At 41.1% G+C, this 21,894-nt stretch overlaps 1 protein-coding gene across 1 annotated transcript; it reads right to left on the bottom strand.

Moving 5' to 3' along the window:
- Positions 1-56: 56 nt before the first annotated feature.
- LOC138598700 (centromere protein F) lies at positions 57-19,833 on the bottom strand. The gene is made up of 18 exons (XM_069670524.1): positions 19,792-19,833; positions 19,473-19,650; positions 19,119-19,315; positions 18,322-18,425; positions 17,965-18,029; positions 16,614-16,878; positions 14,260-14,453; positions 13,869-13,994; positions 13,545-13,673; positions 11,860-11,982; positions 10,776-10,911; positions 8,811-10,201; positions 6,691-7,485; positions 6,007-6,341; positions 5,223-5,316; positions 3,596-4,187; positions 3,108-3,239; positions 57-2,838 (listed from the first exon to the last, which is right to left on the bottom strand). The coding sequence occupies exons 2-17, from the start codon at positions 19,632-19,634 to the stop codon at positions 3,121-3,123; spliced, it is 4,827 nt and encodes a 1,608-aa protein (XP_069526625.1). The 5' UTR covers positions 19,635-19,650; positions 19,792-19,833; the 3' UTR covers positions 57-2,838; positions 3,108-3,120.
- Between the last annotated feature and the right edge of the window lie 2,061 nt (positions 19,834-21,894).

The following is a 21,894-nucleotide window of genomic DNA, read 5'->3' as shown; positions in this document are numbered from 1 at the left end:
TACATTAATCCAAGAGACAAGGGTTAAATAAAGAGCAAGCCTTTTATTCTAGACTCAAACACAGATACGTTTACATCAAAGTGTCCAAAACAAACAACAAATACACAGTGAGCTCAGCCTGACAGTCGCTGCTCACTGCCACTACAGATCCCAGAGATCAGAAGGCAACCGCAAGGGAAGGGATAGTGTGTATGGCAAATGATAGGCGATGATGGCATCAGTCAGGGCAGTAACAGTCCTCAATGTTCTGACCGACATAACAAGTCATGGCCCAGACAAAACGGCTCAAAATAAAATTAAAACATAAATAAAGAAAACTCACTCTGCATTTTCAACACAAATATGTTGGAAACCTTCGAGTGAAATAATCTCAGAAGTCACTGAAAGACAAGAGATCAGTGAGGGTCTAAAGGACAAGTGAAACGTTTTCAAGTCTGTCTTAAAATAATACTCGCAAATGTGCACATAATCGTTGCTTCATTTGTTACTTTCTTTCCAAACTAGGAGAAAAAAACTTTTATTAAGCAATATTTATGGAGCTCAAATGAGGCAGTTAGATAAATCGAGCAGGAATCTTCCAAAGTTACAGTTGAAATCAAATTATGTTCTTTTTTACTCCACCATAACTCAGCACTTAAACAGTGTCTTGTTTAATCTAAAGAAAGTAAACTGTGTGAAGACATTCCTTTAAAGACTGTAACTTTAGGGTTTTTTACACTGCCAGTTCAAGGCGGGATTATTACGCCTCTGTTACGCTCCGTCTTTTATGTTAAACGCATGGAAGTCGTTCCGTCTCTAAGTGTCCGGCATCGGAGGTAGTAAACAGCGGTGTAACAAAGGCGTAACAGAGGCGAAACGACGTCAGTGTTAACTGCAAAGCTGGCAGGGCGGAACAGCACCGCGTGTGTATATTTGAAGCAGGCGCTGTTCGTTAACACCTCGCGCATATTTTGCTTCCGCAATGCTTGAACGCTATTTAAAAACCCACAATGGGGCGGTTTTACGCCGGCGCTGCGGGGTCCAATGTAGAATAAAAAAGGTGGCATGAGGACGGAGCTTCGTTACGGCGCTTGGGCGGAACCGCAGTGTAAAAAAGGCTTCAGTAAGATCACCAAAAACTTAAAAAAGCAAAATATCACAGCAACTTTGAATCATTTGGAATTATTTTCTGGGATTAGCACATTCTCTTACAGAGGGAAAGTAAATACGCATCAAATTCACACAATTGACCAATAGCAAGCTGTCTTGAGTGTAGTGCCATTTGAGGGGAAGCTAGCTGAACTGTTGTAGTTTATTTGCTGTATTGCATCACATTTATTTATCTTCCCTGTCTTATCATTAGCTGCTCAAGAGAGCAACAGTTTGCAAACAGTTATGAGGCAAGATTTGACTCTTTTTAATAAACCATAAATGTAATTTACTAATTAGCGTGCCAAGTAGGGCTATTTGATGAAGTCAGAAACAAAAGCTCTTGAGTGTCATCTAGCCTCTAGGATGGATTTTGTCCTCCTATCATACATTGAAATTGCTTTATAAAAAGGTCCTCTTTGCAGCCAGTATGAACAGGAGAAACACTTACACAACCAGTTCCTCTTAAATGTGCAAATGTGAGTTTTAAGACAGACTTAAAATGTGAATATGTCCTTTAACTAAGTGGTCAAATCTTGAATTCAAGCAAATTGGTGAGATCCTGTGTAACAGGAAACGATCCAAACTTTCCATCTACTCCAACCTATCTAGAAAATCTATAGTGTAAATACACGTGAGCTACTGCTGTCTAAGGCACAGTAACAAATGTGCCAAGTACCAAAATCATATCAAATAAATAATACCTGATTAAATATCAGAAGCTAACTGAATTCATCTGCTAATAACATAAAGCTTCAGAAGTTTAGTTTTTGGTCAATTCATAGCAGAGCTAACCACTGAGTGCTTGTTAGTGTAGGACAGAGAAGCAAAGCAGCCAGAGGAGAGGGAGATCAGTGTGCATCACCATACATGGAGCGGAAACCAGCGCAGGTTAGACTGAGTCATAGACATGCGCTCGCCCCTCTCTCTCTCTCTCTCTCTCCCACACGCACGCACGCACGCACGCACACACACATATACAAACAGTAACATCAAGAGGACACACATGTTCATATTCACAGCTTTCATCTCACACACACGCTCACTATGCTTTCACACGGTTTCTGTAAACACCTGCCCTCTATTGTAACACATTCAAGTGTCCATAAATAAGCCACCTCAGAAATTGAAAAGAAAAATATATATGTATCACATTCTCACAACAGGCCTCTCTTGGCTTCGCCCCTTTTGGAAAACAAGTCAAACTTATCTTGACAAGCACTTGTTTGGAAAAGCATCAACTAGGCACTGTTTCCTTCCACGCAGGCTAGACGCACACGTTAATTCAGTGTTACAAAAAAACTAAACAGTCCCTTTGGAAAAGTGGTTGTTATCTTCAAGAAACATCAACAAACATCACTAAATCACTGCCTCTGCACCTAAATATAAAGGTGGGTGTATAGTGACGGCATTGTGATGGACAGCCGAGTCTCCACACAGCAATTAGAGGAGAAACTACTGACCATTAAGACATTTAAGGTCCACAGTGGAGGTGTTTGTTCTGTCAGTGCAGGCACAGTACCTGCACAACATATACAGAAGTCCTTGTTTGATTGCAGCTCTTTTTTAACTGTTCCTGTGCTGGTTTAAAGTCTGAAGTGCTTCAGTTTGCTGGTGATTGGGGTGTCCCTGTTTAGCAGCTGTTATCCATCACTGAGGTTTACTGCCCAACCACAGTGATCATTTCTTTCCACCAAATTCGTAGAAAACCTGCATGGAACATAAACATGATTAATTCCTGAATCATCATTATTATTGTTTGGTTTAGTTAATTGTTTAGTCTATGAAATGTGTGAGTGAAAAAAATGCTGTACTTCCCAGACAAGTACTTTAAATATCTATTTTTTTTAGGACAAACAATAAAATTGACAGTGATTTTAAGAAATGCAAATGTAGGTGCTTTTCACATTTGGTCCTTCTTGGCACATAAAATGTGAATTAAATGTTCGCAGTGTTTGTGGATAGTCTCTGTAGGTTACCTGCATTTGTGTTTTAATCCGTCTCCTCCTCCTGTCTGGGGTCTTTCTGAGTTGCAGGTACGACAGTTGTCCCCAACAAACCTCTTCTCACAATGTAGGGACATGAGGGACCACTGGGGATGTCAGCAAAACCTGAAAACAGTTATGGGAGGCAGAAGGTCAGAGTGTGAAAGCACAAAAATAAAAAGTACATAAAGGGAGGAAGTGCTGAAAGAAAACATCACGAAGTAAAGGAACTTGGGTTTTCTGTTCATTAGAGGGTCAGAAAGTCACAACCAACATACAGATGTTCAGAGACTTTATTATGAGAACAACTTATTTTTGTTATCCCCAATAACTTTTACCCTTAAGCGGTTCAAGTTTTAGCTTTCAAGTCTGCAGTCTGCTTTTGTATCAATTTTGTGCTTTACTCATGCCTTAAGTTTTGGATCAAATTTAAGTCAATTTTCCTTGTTTTCCCACAACACACATACAATAAATACAGTTACCTTTCATGACTACTTCAGGCAGTCCGTAGGGTTCATACTCGGTGTCGTCAAAGGCGGCTGACAGCTGCGTCCTGTTGCGGCGGATCCTTTCAGCCAGGCGGGCCGGGTCAGCCGGGATGGGGAAGGAACCTGAAAATAACATTCTGTCTCCTACCGCTGCCCCTTCAGATAATGACACAGGAGAGACAGGAGGGGACTCCACTAACTCTTCTTCTTCTTCCACCTCCTCCTCCTCAGTCTGTGTGTATGCAGAGTGGAGGTCAGATGTTGTTGGGGCACTGCGAGGATACAAACTCTCCTCTGTTTGACTGCTGACACTCTTCATGTCCATCCTGACACGTCCATCAGAGGACTCATTGGTTGCGTTTATTTCAGTGTTTGCTTTTGGTTTGGCTTCAGGATTCCTCGTGTAACACTCGGCTGTTTTGGCCTGCTTTGGTTCTGAGACTTTGGAGAAATCTTTGGTGACATGTTGACCTGTTTTCTCAGACGACATCTGGATAGCTTCAAAGTCTTTCTTCTCTTTGTCTTGTGTTGAACACGTATCTGATTGATGTAAGACGTTGATGTCCAGGTTTTCCTTTTCAGTTTCCTGAGTCAAGAGAAAATAAAACTATTAAAGGCCTAATCCTCTATTTGAACTATATGTGTGCTTAATACTTGTAAGTAGGGATGCACGATATTGGATTTTTGCCGATATGCCGATATTTTCCAACCCTTTTTGGCGATTGCCGATTTGGACACCGACATCTTAGGTACATGGTTTTTTTCCACCTAATTGCAGAGAACATCAAGTCTCCCCTGTAGTGGAGTTGATATCGTGCCTACTCTTATTGTAGTGGCCAAAAACTGCCATACCGCAGAAATCTTGCACTCTTCTTCACGCTTGACGGAAGAGGCATACAAAAGGTCACGTGTCTGATCACTCCCATTTCTGAGCTCACCTAAATGCCGCTTCCCCCCCGAAACACGCAGTGAGGTAGACATGCCCGGGCTTGTTTACTGCACCTACTAAGGAGACATCAGTGATGCAGATGGACTTTTTATCATGTGTGCGTCCATGAATATGTAAGTTAGTTTTGCACTGACGTTTATGTTACACTCTGTTAGCGTTGGCTGTGGCCGTGAGTGTATTGTCGGCGTGTTTGATGTTGTTAAGTCAGGTAAAATGACGAGAATGTGAGCCAACTGTTAGCTAGTTAAGAGTTGTGAAAGTTTATTAACTTCTATTCATTGGCTCAAGTTTCTGCAACGAGTTAATGTCGTGGAAATTACGTTAAGCTTTTTGAGGGAATCATCGAGCATTTAGGCAGAATTAGAAGAGTTGTTTTTTTGGCGGAAAATATCGGCAGAAAAATGACATATCTGCTGGTGTCGATATGTCATTATCAAGCCATTTTCCGCAGATACCGATGACGTGCTGATAATATCGTGCATCCCCACTTGTAAGTAATAATTGTGAACTAGAGACTAGAGAAATCAAATTCAGTCCTCACTCCTTGTTAATGGATGCATTTATATAGCTGCTGAAGGATTTCTGGTAAAGTATTCAATGGATCCTTAAAATAAAGGGCCTACGACACTTATGACGGTCTCAAAGTATGTGATGTTCAAAAAGGTACGTTACCTTGTCAATTTTGTCCTGATTGTATTCCTGAAGGGCTGCAGTCTTTTTCGAGGGATGGAGAGTCTTTGGTTCAGGAAGGTTGCTTTGCTGCAGTCTTGTTGAAAAATAAGACAAGTGAAGTCAATGCATACACAGAAGAAGACATACATTAAACCAGGTGAGAACATTTTCCAAGGACCCCCTCATAATTGTAACACCGCTCAAGCATTTGCTTACTACCATTAGATGACATTGGAACTATTTGTATAGTAAAACCTATCAACCTAAATACTTCAGACCTGTTTCATAGTGATAAACAGAAAAACATTTGAATCATGTTAATATCACTTATACACTTTAAAACAGAGGGTCATTTTATTCAAGTTGCTTGTGGACTCAACTTGACAGCATTTATACTTTTCAAGTAATTGATCTTAAAAGCTTTCAGAAAATAAACAGCAGTGACAGATTGACTTGATGTGTCACAATCATACCAGTTTCTATTGGTCACAAAATGCTTGTTTCATTGGCGCAAATGGTTGTCATCTATAGACATGCAGTTATAACGATACAGCACAATTTTATAATTTATTGTAAATTTATCATAATTATTTCGTGGACCCCCAGGCTATGGTTCGCGGACCCCCAGGAGTCCTAGGACCCCAGTTTGAGAACCACTACATTAAACTATACATATACACATAATCACCTGACATATATACATTTAACACAAGAATCGTGGTTTAAAACATAAGTTATAGCTACATGTGTCATCACGTCTGCAGCCCTGGTAGGAGTGTGTTACCTGGAGAACAACATGCGGCCCTGCAGTTTGTTGGAGGAGCCAGAGAGGAGTAACTCATCTTCTCTGATCACTGTCACAACACCGGGGCTCTCCTGAACACCTAGGTAAGGTGCGTTAACCTGGGCCTGGCTCTGGGTGATCTCATAACCCTGCAGCTGGTTTGACTGGGACTGTCTGACAGCAGGGTTCTGGTGCTGGGTCTCAGGATGGTTGTCTGTGTTAGGGAGGTCAAAGGTCGGGGCTGGTTGGGAGGCCAGTCTCCACACAGCAAGCTCCTCTGCCTGCTGCTGCGTCTCCTGAGAGAGAGACCGTATCTTCATGTGCAGCTCCACCACCTGGACAGGAGGAGAATGACAGGACAGACGTTAAAAAAAATTTTTCTCACTTAAGAAAAACACAAAAATGATATTGAAGTTAATCATCACACAGTATTTCAAGCAGCTTGAAATACGTTTATGTCGTATTGATCATCTTTACTGACGTATTATAATGTACATGTATGAAAATCATAGAAAAGATGTGAATTCTGTTCCTCAAGGAAGACTAACAGAATCTATATTGTACTCTACAATTTCGAATTAAATTTTCCTGCATGTCTGAATAACTTAACATGTTTTGGTCACTCTCCTTAAGTAGGAAATCTCTCATCAGTGTTGTGATATAAAAGAGGTGGTATGCTGTCACCTGTTGCTGTAGGTGGACGATCTGAAGCTCAGACTCTGGCTCCAGCTCTTCTTCGGCCTTCAAAGTCCTCTTATCTTCCCTGTCTAAATCTCCACCTTCATCTTTACTCCTCTTTACACTCTGCAGCGGTGTCTCTCTTGCCTCAGCTGTGACGTCATTTGGCACACTCAGTGCCTTCTGCTCCAACTTCAGGTTTTCACTGTGAGTGTGTGAAGCTAGGGTGTTGGTGTTTGAGGCTGTCAAGCTCTCAATTCTTTGTTTCAGCAGCTGATTCTCCTGTCTGAGAGCAAGCATTTCAGCACCCATGTCTGAGGTTCCTCCATCTTGACGGTGCTCAGTCTCCCCCTTCACACAAGCAGAGTGAAGGTTACTCAGAGTCTGGCCTGCTTTTACTGCATCTGGATGCTGCTCCCCCGACCATAGCTCTTCATCTTCGCTTAATATTGTTGGTCTTTCCGCATCAGATGTCACAATCTCTTGTAGACCTGCATCTCTCTGTGCATGAGATTCACCGTCTGCCAGTGAGTTTTCCTGGCTTGGCTTTAGCCCGGAGATCTCAACCAAGCTCTTATCTCTCGTCTCTATTATTTGTTCCCCATCCTCTACCCCTTCGACAGTCATCTTCTCTCCCTTTTTTAGTGCCTTAAGTGCATCCAGCTCTTGCTTATGGCGCTGCAGCTCCTCTCCCTGGCTGAGGAGGGCACTCTCCCTTTCTTGCAGCTCAGCTAAAAGGCCTGTGATGTGCTGACTCTGCTTCTCAAAGGCCATGGTTAGCTGCTGGGTCTGACGTGTTACCTGAGAAGAGAAAATAGATTCATGGATAGAAGAATAGACAAACAATTGATTTAGGTAATCAGGCACTTCAGCCTGTGTTTTAATAAAAGCTTAAAAGCACATGGACCATTCCAACCAAAGAACTTTCACGTTTTTGTGTTGACAGGTAATTCTCTTAGTCTGTTCTAAATATAAATGTATATCTAGGATACATGAATGAATGCATGCTGTAAATGCTGCACTGCTGTACTTTTTAACAATCTTTGCCACTTGTAAGTCAGGACCACAGAGACAGCTCAGGTCATCTTAGTACACTGAAGTTTACACAATGTTTCCATCTGGAGGGAGTTGCCAACTTAGAGACGCTAATAAAAGTTATAAAAGGAGATTTATTTCATCAGATTTTTGCTATTCAAACAAGTAATTTGGTAATGTCCCCTTTACTTGTTTCTTTTTGTCAGTGCGCTCTCTGATGGTTTCAGTAACAACTAACAGGAAGGAAAGCATTAACCTGTACTTTTTTGTTTTATTGTTGTACTTATTCTATTGCTTTTCCTGTATTTGTGTATTGACTGCTGACTATCAGACCCTCTGGCATTAAGCTCTACTTTACTCTAAGACCCTGTGTCCACATAGCGCCTTTTTCTGAGCGCCAGCGTCTTTTTTTATTGTTCCCAATGAGGACAGAGTGTATGCGGCCGCCTAGAGGAAAAGCGCTGCACTCAGCGTCTTTTTTCAGAGCGCTCCACCTTTTATGTGTGGCCGCTCCGAGCGCTCTGTGTTGAAAATCTCTGAACTTTTCAGAAAGGCGCTGGTGTCACCGCCGCCGCTTTTTTCAGGCAACCAATCAGATGGGGTGCCACTCATCACCCTGGTTACCACCAAACATGGAGGAGCAACTTGTTTTGGTTGTTTCCACCCAGGGCAGTACAATTTGACAAACAAACAGTATCACAACAGAGACCAAAAAGTCCATTTGTGGGAGCGGATAGGCCGGACACTAAATGTTGCTGGTTAGTGTTGTGCCTTATCGCCCTACGTGTTGTAAGCTTTGTAAGCTGTGTAGTAACTCTCACAAGCACTTCATCACAGCACTTTTCTGCCAGAAAAAGGCACTATGTAGACACGGGGCCTAAAGCAGCACAGACTACATAACTTCTTTCTTAAAACTGAGTGAAAATGGTTTAATAAATTACTTTTAATCAGGCATTGTAATATACCCTTGATCAGAGTTTTTGATCCATTAGATAAAATTGTTTCTTTACATCTCATTATCTCAATATAAATCGTTCTACTGAGGCTGAACAAAACTTCATGCACAAATCTGTTTGTCCATCATCATTTACCTGGCTCTGCAGGGCCTCCAGTTTAACCTGGTTCTGGTTAGCACGTTCTGTCTCTTTTGCATTCTCCATTTGAAGCCGCTCTACCTCTTTTGCAAAATCGGATAGTGGAGGCTCATCCTGAGGGAGGTTTTTACAGGTATCTTCCAAGTCACTGGCCCCTTGACTCGTTTTCCCCTTATCTTTTACAGACAAGCTTTCAGGGTCTATCACTGATTGCTCATCCTGTATGAGATCAGCTGTGACCTGAGATACAAGCATGTTGCGTTGGTTGGTAGACTGGCAGAAGATAAGTTGCTGCACCGGCGATGGGAGGAGCTTGTTGTCCAGGCCAATCATGTTGGAGTTGAGCTCATCATCATGGAGAGTCAGGTATGTCAGCGGGCTATTGGCAACTGAAAGCTTCTCCTTTTCCAGCAAGTCTTCATTTCTACTGCGCTTTAGTTCTTCTAACTCAGCTGTAAGCTCTTCAAGTTTCTTGCTCAGCTCGTTCTCTACTTTGTCTGTGTTTGTCATTTGTTTCTTCCCCTCCTCCTCTCTCTTCCTTTCATCTTGCTCTAAAGCCAGCTGGGCTTTTACCTCTGATAGCTGTTTCTTTAGCTGGATGTTAAGCTCTATCATTTCATTCTCCCTGTCTTGTAAAGCTTTGTTTTTCTCTTCCTCTTGCTCTTCTCTCACAGTATTTTCTCTCTCCTTTCTTCCTCTCTTCACCTCTGTCTCCAAAGCAGCAATGGCCTTCCTCAACCTCTCAGTTTCAGCCCTCTCACTCTCCAGTTGTTCTCTCCATCCCTTGTCTTGCTCCTCCTTCTCCACCACCTGGCTGGCATGTTTGCGGCTGAGCTGTTTGAGCCGGGTCCTTGCTTCTGCCTCAGCCCGTCGTTGGCCTTCTAGGTCCTCAAGGCGTTTTTGCAGTTCTTCACGCATATCCTGTAGCTCTGAGCGCAGTGCTGCATTCTCCTTCTTGAGGTCTTCAGATGCCCTGGCCTGCTCAGACTTGGGAGTTGGTGTCTTTTCTGCAGAGGAACTAGATAGTTCATGATCAATTGTGGAGTGCTTGTTGGTCCCAGAGCTGTCACTCTCATTTCTGCTCTTGCTGTCCTCCTCGTTTGTGTTATTATCGTGTCCTTCCCTTTGGAAACACTCAGAGTCTGTTGAGATGTGCTCTGAGTCGATGCCTTCTCCTGGCTCTCTGTCAGAGGGGTAAGATGCTGTAATCTCTGCCCTTCTCTTATCCACGTCCTCTTCCCTCCTCTGCTCTGCTAGGTTTGCACTGCTGGGCCTCTTGATTTGAGCTGATGGCCGAGACTGAAGAGAGTAAGAGGGCTGAGGGGAGAAACTCTGTCCAACAGGGCAAAACTGGACAGGCTGAAGGGGTGCTTGGGCAGCTTTTTGTTCTGCAGGTGAAAGGAAAGAGATACAACAGCAGATAAAATCTGTTATTTAAAAAAAAACGACAGACTGCACATGCACCAATCAATAATGTGCTCTTATAATAAAAACAAGCATTACTAAAATAGCTTATTGTATTTTGAAATGAGTAAATGTTTGGCGTTTCATTTCCAGCAGGGGGCAGCATTGAGATAAGACACCTTTTAAAAGGGAAATTAACATGGCATGTACTGAACAGCATACATGAATGGCAAGCACTTGGACATTAGGAATCATCCATTTAAATAAGTTAATCTATTTTTTCTTTAAAAATGCATTTAAATTAATTAAAGGGGTGGCATAATTAATAGGATTTCACCTGAGGACACTGGATCAAGCCCCTGTATCTACTAATGTTTGCCCTGCTGTACTGTCTTTTAGCAACACTGAAGCCCTATCAACTTCTGACCTCCCTGTGGAGGAAAATCTCTGTACCAGAACTCTCGTTTAAAAACATATTGCATAAGCTTCATTATTCACAGTACATATCCAATTACTGACAAATCCCGTGGATTTGTCCACCCACAGCTCACTCCTCACCCTGCAGCTCTTTGAGAAGACGGAGGGCGTCGGCTTGCTCCTCTGCTAGTCTTTTCCCCTCCTCCTCCAGAGCGCGCTCTCTCTTCCGGCTCTGCTCCAGACTCACTGCCACACCCTCCGCCTCACGCACCGCTCCCTAATGCGAGGGTGAAAAGCACAACTGAAGCGGACTGAATCTAGTCAAATGGTCAGATAAGATAGAATTATCAGTTCTCAGTTGAATCATTATCATCCATAACAAGAGTCTGTTTTGAAACAGAATTTTGAAATACTTGTCTGCCTCTTCATCAGCCTCTCTTTTATACATCAACCAGGTGTAAATACATGATAAGATCTCTTTAAATGTACAAGATCACTTTAAGACAAAGCCACTAATAACTACTGTACATAAGAAGACCGTATAACTGTGCTGAAAGTCTATTTGCACCTGGAATGTTTGTTTGTTCAGGATGATTTTCAGATAAGGAATAACTATGACTAAGAGCTTAGTGTTATAAGCTGCATATTGACACATAGTCACAATAGCAGCAAACCACAGAAAAATATGCCTCAAAGAGAGGCAGCATTAGTGCAGATGTTGCAAGCTGGTAAACATGTAATGAACTGCAACAGACAAACTACTCTAGATTGTTAAACACCCTCTGCAGTGCGGCTGTATCTAGCTTCGATCTGGTTCTCCCAGGTATAGTTCGAGTGAGGGCTTTCTGATGGATAAGGCTTTTCCTGTGTTCAAGTTCAGCAGGAAACAAACCTTCAACCCCTGATATATTATAATAAGGTAATCTATAATCTCTGTAGCACTATGAAATGCTCTCTAATGCATCATCTTTATTAAAACATAATAATGCAGCTGAATGACTGATGAAGCCACTATTGACTCATTTTTTATTTACAATTTATTTATTATCAAGATCTTCGACTGGCATATGGCACAGTAAGGTGCTGTTTAAAAATTAAAGGAGTTCATTATATACTTACTGCTCAGCTTATGAATAATTGACACAAGCAGACCCTGACTCGCCAGACTCAGGACCATCACTGCCGTGTGTGTGTGTGTGTGTGTGTGTGTGTGTGTGGGTATTACCATCAGTTTGGCTTGTGTCTGAGCCTCTTTCTTCTGGCTCTCCTGCAGCTGTCCCTCTGTCCACTTCAGTTTCTCTTTCACAGTGTCCAACTCTTTGTCCAACACCTGCTTCTGTAGAGACAACTGATAGAAGACATTATGACTCAGCAGCTGCTAGAAAACATTGGACAATTAGTCAAAGAGCACTGGAGGGAAATTGTACAAGAACAAAGTTGAAGTTAGGAAGTGAATACACAAGACAAAATAAATGAAGAAATAAAGGTCTGTTGTGGTAGATGTAGGAAGACCAGTGAAGGAAACGGGAAACGGGAGAGCAATCAGGGATCAATAGCGAGCGTGAGCTGTGTCAAATGGATTGTTTACCTCTTGACGGAAAGACTAAACAAGCTGATCGGCTTCCCACCAGTGCTCATAAAAAAGCCTGCACATTAGTTACTAATAAAGGAACGAGGGACATGTAGCCTACAGTACATTTGACATGAAACTGCCAACAACAGGCTTTATATAGGTATAGGTGCTCTTGTAATTATCGATTATCGCAAGTGGGAGGCGCTCAAGAGGACAAAAATTGAAATATTTAACACATAATCTTTACTGAAGGTTTTTTTCATTGATTAGACAAACCGTTAAAACTAATATGAAAATTTTTCTATGAACATTTGAGTTTCTGTGACTGCGGAGTACTGGTTTTTCCAGTCTTTTGGGGGGAATTAATGCAAATGCTCCTCCCTTCTGCTGTGCACTTTAAGCAGTTAAATGTCATGAAAGTGATTCGATTAAAGACAAACACTGCCTCTTTTGTGTGTTCACTCTCTGTAGCCTTATCAGATATATCCAGATAACATCTGTGTGGTTTAGAAAAGGGCTTACAGTAAGATTTTAAAGGACACTGTGGTAAGACTGAATGCTCATTGTTGCGAATTTGTAAACCCTATCTAAAAGCACAGGAATTAGGTACAGCAGCATTCCTTCGTGTAAAGGAAATCCAGGGGTAAAAAAAAAAAGAAAAATATGAAAACACAATGTCATTAAGCGCAAACACACTCTTCCTCCTTTTAGTTCATGCAACACCTTCATACAAGTCTTCCTTCTATTTCCACCCTCATCCCGTATCCATGCCTTCACGCCACTCTTAGTAAAACTATTTCTCACACACAAGTTATGACTTTGTTTCACGCTTCCATTACCAAAGCATTCTGCACCGTCAGACGCAGTCACACGGTCATTACCTTCGATGCTCAACCTTTCCACTGGGGAGAAACCGAGAGGAGAGGAGGACGAAGTGGAGGGAGAGCAGGTGTGGGGAGGGGGGGAACATAAACACAGAGAGCAAGAGAGTGAAACAGAAAGCAATAGAAAATAAGGGCAAGAAGCAAGTGTGGGGAAAGAAGTGAGATAAGTTTATTGACCTTTGTTACAAATAATATAAGTTCCAGGGGAAAAAGAGACAGGACAAGCAGGGAAGAGAAACAGGAAATAGCTGAAAAAACAGAGCAGGTGTATGAACCAGAAAACAGACATGTACAAAACATTTTTGTTGTCCTCAGTTTCCAGTGATCATACATCTAATATAAAGGCTTTATCTAAGCATGTGTAATATATAAACATGCATATGAGAAGGCTTGTTTATGTCGTTGTTTGACACATGATTATGTGATATTGTGTGTGTGCGTCTGTGTGTTTACCTTGTCAGCCTGGGCCTGCAGGGCATTGTGGAGCGTCTGGGCCTGCTGGAGCTCCTGGTTGAGCTTATTCACCTCCTGCTGATGCTGCTTCTCCAGACACTGCCTCTCCTTCTGAAGCTCTGTCAAATCCTGGAGGCAACACACAAACAAAACGAAACTGAGTCAACATTTTCAAGAGAAATGTGGAACAAATACATTGTTTCTCAGAGTTTTACACAGATCCAAAATGTTCTCTTGTTTCCTTTAGTTGTAATTCCAGCCATTTTTCTTTTGCTTCTCTCAATATTTATTCCGTCCACATGATCCATCCATCCTCTCTCTTACCCTCTGATGTTGTCTCTCCAGCTCTTTAGATCGTTGTTGGTGTTGCAGTCGGCTGCTCTCCGCATTTTGCCTCTGACACTTCAGCTCCTCTTGTAGGTGTTTCAGCCTCTGCTCAGCTCCTGATGCCTGCCAAACCGAAACACACAACATATTCTCCTTAATATTGACAATAAGACAACTATGGGGGTCAATATCCTCACCTTCATGATCATAGGCTTACACGAAGACACTACACGAAACAGTTAAATGTTTGTACATGTTGTTTCTTGATTTGTAACTCTTGTGACAAAAACAGGAGAGCTTAGGGGAACTACAGACATTAACACTGGGATGAAACAAAGTAGTACTAGTACCACCTGTTGTATTATCAGTAGGAGTGTGTGTATTTTACCCGTTCGCTCTCCTGGGCCATGCGTGTGTGTGCCAGGCTGAGCTCGTCTCGGGCTCTTTTAACAGTGAGCTCCCTTGCAGCGAGCTCCTTCTTGCTCTGCACCATTTCATTCTGAATTGACGTCAAAGTCCCGGCCTTCACAGACAGCTCCTCCTCCAGAGCAGACACCCGACTTCGCATTTCTGACAAAGATGCTGGTTGATGGAAAAAAAACAAAGAGCCAGACTGGTTAATAACCAAATTTGGCGATGAGATCAGATCTCAGGGAAACATATTTTTTACATACACCATTTAGATCATTTAAAAAAGCAAATCAATTTAAGACCAAACAATTTAAAGAAATGTTAAAAAAAGAAAGTTTGAAACCATCCATGGAGGACTTTGTGGTGGAACGATCTCATATCGTTTAAAGGTATCGGCAGAGAAAATACTTGGAAAACACAAATTATTTTTCCCTAGAATAAACATGATAATTATCAGCAGGAATACCCTGATTTCTTACAACTGACCACAAACAGTCAACACAGCAGCAGCTCAGAGTTCAGGTCAATCCATCCCAACTGGTTTATTGACAAATTCAGCAGCTGCCTGAGGATGTCAGGCTGCTGATTTCCAATGCCAGGGATTAAATCAATTTCCTCTCCTGTCTAATATGTTGTCCTGTATCTCTTTCCCGATTTTACAACACTGCTCAACTTTTTAAGTGTAAAAAAACAAAAATCTGCTTATAAAAATATAAAAATGGTAAATCTTTTGTAAGGTCTGTATTTGTATTTGTTTCTTTAACATATATTATATATATTATATTATATTTTCTATTATTTTTACATTTACCATAAACCCCGTTAAGAAGCAAATTGGATTAAAATCCTACAATGTATAGCCATGTTTCTTAAATATTAACAGAGAGAGAGATTGCAGGGATAATAAAAAGCAACGCAGGGGAGAAAAGTACACTAAATGTAAACACTGCACCTCTAATCGCCATCTGTGTCCCTGCAGCTAAGAGAAGCATGTATTGTTTAACATTGGACTGTCCCACTCCTCCTCTGAACAAACACACACAGAGTGGAGGGAGAGAGGAGTGTTATATCACAAATACACAGTGTACTGGCTGAGAGTCACTTAATATCATGGAGCTGGCCTGGAAGCAAGATGAGGAGTCTTTGGCAGAGCCAGTGATTTCTACACAATGTGTTATGTAACAAGTGTTGTTGAGGTTACTCAGAGGACACAAGATTGAGGATGGTCACATTGCTTCACTTGTACTGATTTTACTGAGGTTGTCCCACCATCAGAGCAAATCAAAAATGACAACATTTCACCATATGGCATTATTCTCAATAAAACCACACATAGAACTACATTAAAATCATTCAAATTAATTCAAAATTGAAATTAGAGTTTTGAAGTAAAGGATAGTATGTATTATTTTTTTGATCAACAAATCCCATTAAAAAGCCCTTACCGGAAAATAAATTAATCCTACCCAGAAGTATTGACAGTGTCAAAAAACCTTATCTGGTCTTTTCCTCATATTGTCCAAAAAATATGAAAACAGGCCACAACATTGCACTGGGAGACATGCTTCTTTACCACCATGTTATGACCGTGTACATGGTAGTTTATCCAGCTCTTCTTCCCCCAATAATGCTCAATATGCCTTTCTTTGGCCAAGATTAGCTGAAGCAAGTGACCAGCTATTTTAGTAAAAAAAGGAAGTTATATAACAGTGTCCCATTTTTAAAGTTGCCTGTCTTTAGTAGCAGACGAATAGCCTTGGGGCTGAGACCCACAGACAGGGTCTAAGAATTTAGTGATATATTAAAAATATTATGTCAACGGGAATTGTTGACATTACACAATAGGAAAATAGAATAACACCAGCTCTATCATTTCAGGCCTTCCAAAAATCACACTTTGACTAATAAGCAACTGACAAGTTATTCTGACTAGAGTTTGCTATCCATCTCAGTCAGAAAAACCAGCTGTGACTAGGTTATACTGCTGTGAGTCACAGGCTTTGCAACAGCCTTCCTGTTGACACTAGGTCGGTCAACAAGAAAAAAAGAAGACTGTGTTTACCCTAACCCTAACCCTGTATCTTTGCTGGGACAAACATCCAAAATTAAAGGCCTAAGTATGAAATTTATGTCTCACAATGCAGGATGTAATAGCCAGTTAAATGGATAACAGCACTGAGTAAAACCCAGAACTTCTGTTTGGTTTGGTTCATGCTGGGTCCAAGTCCTACTCTGTTCAGTTATCCAGCCAGCTAACTTCATTAATCCTATAAACGGGCGGCACTCAGACATGCCATATTACCAAGGTGACCATTTAACATCCCTACTCACTGTCTGTCTCTGCTCTGTGATCTGTCTCCTTCCCACAAGCCCTCTGCTCCGACTGGCCTTGACTGACGACATCAGTGCAGGGCGTCTGGGGAGAGGATGGGGATCGTCTACAGGCTGCTGGCCTTGAGTCATCCCGTTCCCATGGAAACGCAGCCACGGGAGTGGAGAAGATATCTGACTGGTCGGCAGAATGGCGGTGGGGTGTGTTCTTGTGTTGCTGTCGTGATAATGGGGCTGTGGCCACTTCTGAAAACTGGAGTCGTTGCTGAAGGGAGGAGAAGGATAAGATAAAGAGACAGAGGACAGAACAGGATGTCAAACTAGAAAGAATATTTTAGTAGAATTTACAAACAGGGTTCAAGTGTTCAAGGTCTCTCTCTGACTTAAACAGCATTTTACTCAAGAATGATTCATTGCTGATATATGCAAGATACTAAGGAGGACTTAGGAGTTACATTTTAACTCTCTTAGCCCCAAAACAAATGTATGATTGTTACAAACACTTTCTAAACAATGGAGCATGAAGCTAAGAGAAGAGTCACAGATCAGGTAAATGGTAGGAACTAAATATGTCCACCTTTCCTTTTTTCTTTTCCTTTTTGACCTGTTAACAAACACAGTGCACAAGTAGGAAAAACTCTTAAAAAGTTTTACTTCAACTTAAAAATTTAGAGTCTGGTGATATTTTATGATTTTCAAATAGACAATAAATCCTTTGAAAAGACTAAATAACCAATAACCCAATGTTGCTTATAAATATTGTCTGTGCAGCCAAAGCCTGATAAATAATCAAAAACAGTCAGTGAGACATGTGCACTGGGTAAAAGTCAAAACAGGAGCTGCAGTTTTAGTTGAACCCAAATGCACAGTTCTGCTACTTTAATCACTGTTACACCAAATCCATGGCTGAAAACTTTCCCTTAAGAAATACACTTTTATTTCTCTGTGACTAACAACTGCTAAAAACAGTTTCCAGCTGCTTTACGAAAGAACTGCGCTTTTTTTGAAGAATGAAAGTGTCCACAGACAGGCTGGGGAAATCAAAAAGTATTACAGAGGGACTATTTATAGATGGATTTGGTCCTTTCATGGAGTTTGTTGACATAAGAAAAACATATAATAATGTCAGCCTTGTGATTTGTCCTGGCAGTAACATGCTGTTACACAGGGAGCCACTGACAACTGACGTAGTTAGTCAGCTAAATAATGGGGAAAAAACAGGAGAAAAAAAAGAAAGAAAGTTTAGTTTTACTGACATTAAGTAAGAAAATTCTACAACTAGAGAACTACAGCTTCAAGCTTATAAAGATAACCTCTGCGTAGCTCAGCATAAAGACATTCTGGTACTTACTCGGATTTGAGACGAACGGCTCTGTCCTTCATCCCTCTGGCCTGGCCTCTCCTCCTTTCTGCTACCTGGAGGGCAAAAACACAGCATGTGGACTGAAGTTAGTACATGAACCAAAGCTGATCTGAAACAACAGCAGCAAAGAACCAGAATGGTTAACTTTATGAGAGGAAAAATAAATAGTTCCCCAGAGAGTGAAGGGTTGGGAAAGGACAGGAGCTGAGGGGATTTATTTATAACCTCTCAACTCATTTGGGAGCCTTGGAGTTTTTTTTGTTTAATTTTCCACACTATACAGTGCATTAATGAAAAGATAAAAGAGAATAAACACGGGAAAGTAATTAAGTTAAAGGACTGTACCATTGTGTTCCCAGGGTGATGTTGTGTTCCAGCAGGGTGTAGAGAACAGAGTGGTATCTGCTGACCTGCTGCTGTTCTGCAGCTTCTCCAGCTCTGCCTCCAGCCTGCCAAAGAAAAAGAGAGAGGGATGAAGAAGAAAAAGAGTCAACAAAGTAAAAAAGTTCACTGTGGGAAAGAAAACATTGAAAGCTTAGGCCAGAAGAGGTATGGTCACGTGGAACAGATAAAGGATTTGTCTTTAAGTATGGTACCATTAACCCTTGTGATCAAAGAGAATGATTTTGGATTCAGGCCAACTAAAAATGAAAACTACTTAAGTACCAGGAAAACACTGCAAAGTACAATTTGTCATTTTCACTTTTTTGTCAAATTGGATTTTGGACATATTTGTCTCAGTTTAAAAGGCAAACTAGCCCTTGACGTTAGCAATGGACCAATCTCAATTTCATACCACTGACTTATTTATAATGCTGATCTTACTTTTCCTTGCAGTGTGCAAAGGATTGACTGGATATCTTCAATCAACAACATGTAATTAATTTCCCACTTTTAAAAAGTAAAGTTCAAACAGATATTTTTGTACATCGTGGCATCCTCTGATCGTTGATGTTGCAGATAGTATAAGAGACATTTTTTTCTCTTGTCTTTACAGATACAAATATTCAAAAAGTATTATTGACGACATTTTAGTCTGTGGCTAACTTCAAGCTTAGTTATTGCTAAAGTACAAAACTCTGCTTTCCTCCATAAAGATAGATTACCAACACACAAGAGACATTATAGATGGAGCGACTAACTTTTTGACTTCCTGGGTGAGTTTGTTGTTTTGGCTGCGAGCAGCATCCAGCTGGCCCTCGAACGAGCATATCTGGGCCTGCTTGGTCTGAAGCTCCTGGGTCAGACGCTCCCTGATGGTCACTGATGCTTTGGCTTCATCTCGAACACTCTGGAGCTCTCTCTGCACAGACTGGAGTTCAACGCGCACCTCCTCATACTGGGCAGGGCAGTGGAGGAGAAAGAGGAGATGCAAAGGCACAGGTATCATTATTGCAACAACTGGAAATAACAAATCCTTTCAAAAATGAGTAACTGTGCATATGTGTGGCAAAATGACACAAGTAACAGCCTTAAACCAACATGGTAGCTTGTACCTTCACAGTCTGCTTTTCAAGGTTTGTATTGATGTTGTCCAGCTGCAGCTGTTTCTGCTTGTTGTCTCGGGACAGTCGCTCCTGATGCACCTGCAGCTCCTTCACCTTTTGCAGGACCCGCCCAGACAGCCCCACAGTCCAGTCCTCCTCAGCCCAGCTCATCTCTCTAGGCCTGGGCCTAGCAGGGACAGAAAATAACATCAACAAAAAAACTTCTTGCCTCTAGTTTTTCTTGCATTCTTAGACAGTCTGGTGGAAACTTTCTTCCAGGGCATCTCTGAGAACATGAGGCTGATCAGAGGGAAATATGCCAGCTGACCTGTCCTATTCCTGCTTGACAGATCCACAATCACACAGTTCCTGGAGCCATGGGAGTCAGTAGCTGGAGTGAAGAAACCAGCAACACATAGAGTCTGAAAACAAAGATGAATTACAGACCTTTTAGGTAAGGTGTAGATAGTTCTTTATCAATTTGTGTTTTGACAGAGGACCAAAGCAATACAACATGTATCTAAACATGTTTCAATTATCTCTGCCTCCAGCTGTGTGTCCTGTCTTATGTTGTGTTGCTAAGGCTTTGATCCCTCAGGGAAACGCTGGTTGTCACCGCTGGGCAGCTGTGACTCAGTGTTTTCCAACACAGGCCGCCTACATTGTTCCAATAGCAATTCAAGTAGAAAATAAACTCCTTCTCTCTGTCAAATTTCTACAACTAGAGCTACATGTTCAAAAATATGACTTTAAAATCATATTTGATGAACTTACATGCACATCTGTGCATCAATTACTTGTTATTATATATATATAAACTAAATATAGTGCATTTAGCACTTTGTACGTTTATAAAAATACACACAAACAAAAGAAGTGACAAAAGTAAGAGTGAAGGAATGAAGAAAAGCCTGATTGAAATTGATGTCCCGACCAAACCTGCAGAGGTTAATACTGAACTCAGTTTTGACTTGCATTTCAGCCTCAAGGCTTTAACATTATATCTGTTGGAGAGTTTCTGTCATAGTTCACAGGTTGTCTCACTGTGTTTACCTCTTCCTGAAAACAAGAATTGCAGAAATACTTCACTGAGCTGACAAATGTATTAGTACAACTCATATAAAACCTAGTGATTATAAAGATAGAAAAACATTACTGTTGTAGTCGGCCTTCTTGCAATTTCATTAAGTTGACATGCTAAGCATTTGCATTAAGAACACAATAGTGGTTAAAAACTGATACAAAATACATACAATAAATAATATATGTTAATAAATAAATTATCAAATTGCAGTCAATACATTTACTGTCATCAACTTTGTTTAAGATATAGTATATATTAAAGAAAATGTTATATTATTATATGGAAAAATACATTTAAAAAACACAAATACAAAAAACATACATTTTTTACCTGTGTCAAGCTAGCTGTCCTGTTTTTAAGTGTATGTCTATTTGTGTCTGTAATATGAGAGTAATGTTAAACAGAGTCAAATTCCTTGTGTGTGTTTGCATACTTGGCCTGTAAAGCTGATACTGATTTACCAGGGACAAAATCATGAACTACTGGACCTATTTCCATTGTTGTCACTAGTGTTTCCACACAGAGACCGAGTGGTGTATAACTTTCTACATGTACCTGTAACATCCCTCCCTGTATTTCAGCTAATGCATTTCTGTAGCATCATTTCATGGCATGTCATCCCCCCAGCTCTCTCCCCATGTTTCTGTTTAGGCCTATCTTTCATACATTGTAAAGTTTCTATCCCAACAACCAGACAGAGAAGAGGGTCTTATTGAACTTTCACCAAAAATAATCACATCATAATAGACAGCAGCTGTAGGCTATGGGTTGAGATACAAACATCAATGGTTTCAAACATATCCCTTCAATATGATAGCAAACTATCTACATGACACTGTTGACACCTTCATAAATAAAGAAGGCAGCTTATTTATAATAGGACACTAACACATATCAAATAGTTATATGTTCATGAAGAAGCTCAGAAGAGGAGTCGGACCCTGGCCTGTGCTGTACCAACGTCTGGTCACGAGGTTCAAACAGAACTGACAACTTACAAATAACAAAATGTTTTATTTCTATTTAACGTCCATCATGAACACCTTCAGTGGGTTAAGCTTGCCCTAACCGTACCACGACCAGTTCAGATGGGATTTTCTATCGCTTTGTTAGTGCCTAATGACCCATCAGCGGTCAGTGACAGACAACTAACCTAGCAATGATGCTACAAGCTAACCCAACACTAAAGCTACTTACCATTCACTTTCGCGAGTTACAAAGGGCGCCAGCCGCCAGAGAGGCTCACACAAAGCTGTGGCGGTGCTCTCTGTCTGTTTGACAGTCACAATAGTCTCCTGTGTCCGGCTATTCACCGGGTTAACGGTAGCTTTCAACAGAACCGAAGTT

Source organism: Semicossyphus pulcher, unplaced genomic scaffold (genome assembly GCF_022749685.1).
Source record: "Semicossyphus pulcher isolate SPU_LCO1_2020_fin unplaced genomic scaffold, fSemPul1.0.p SCAF_2, whole genome shotgun sequence".
In the NCBI taxonomy this organism is placed as follows: domain Eukaryota; kingdom Metazoa; phylum Chordata; class Actinopteri; order Labriformes; family Labridae; genus Semicossyphus; species Semicossyphus pulcher.
Note: the sequence above shows the minus strand (reverse complement) of the source record. Positions and strands in the feature narration are given on the sequence as shown.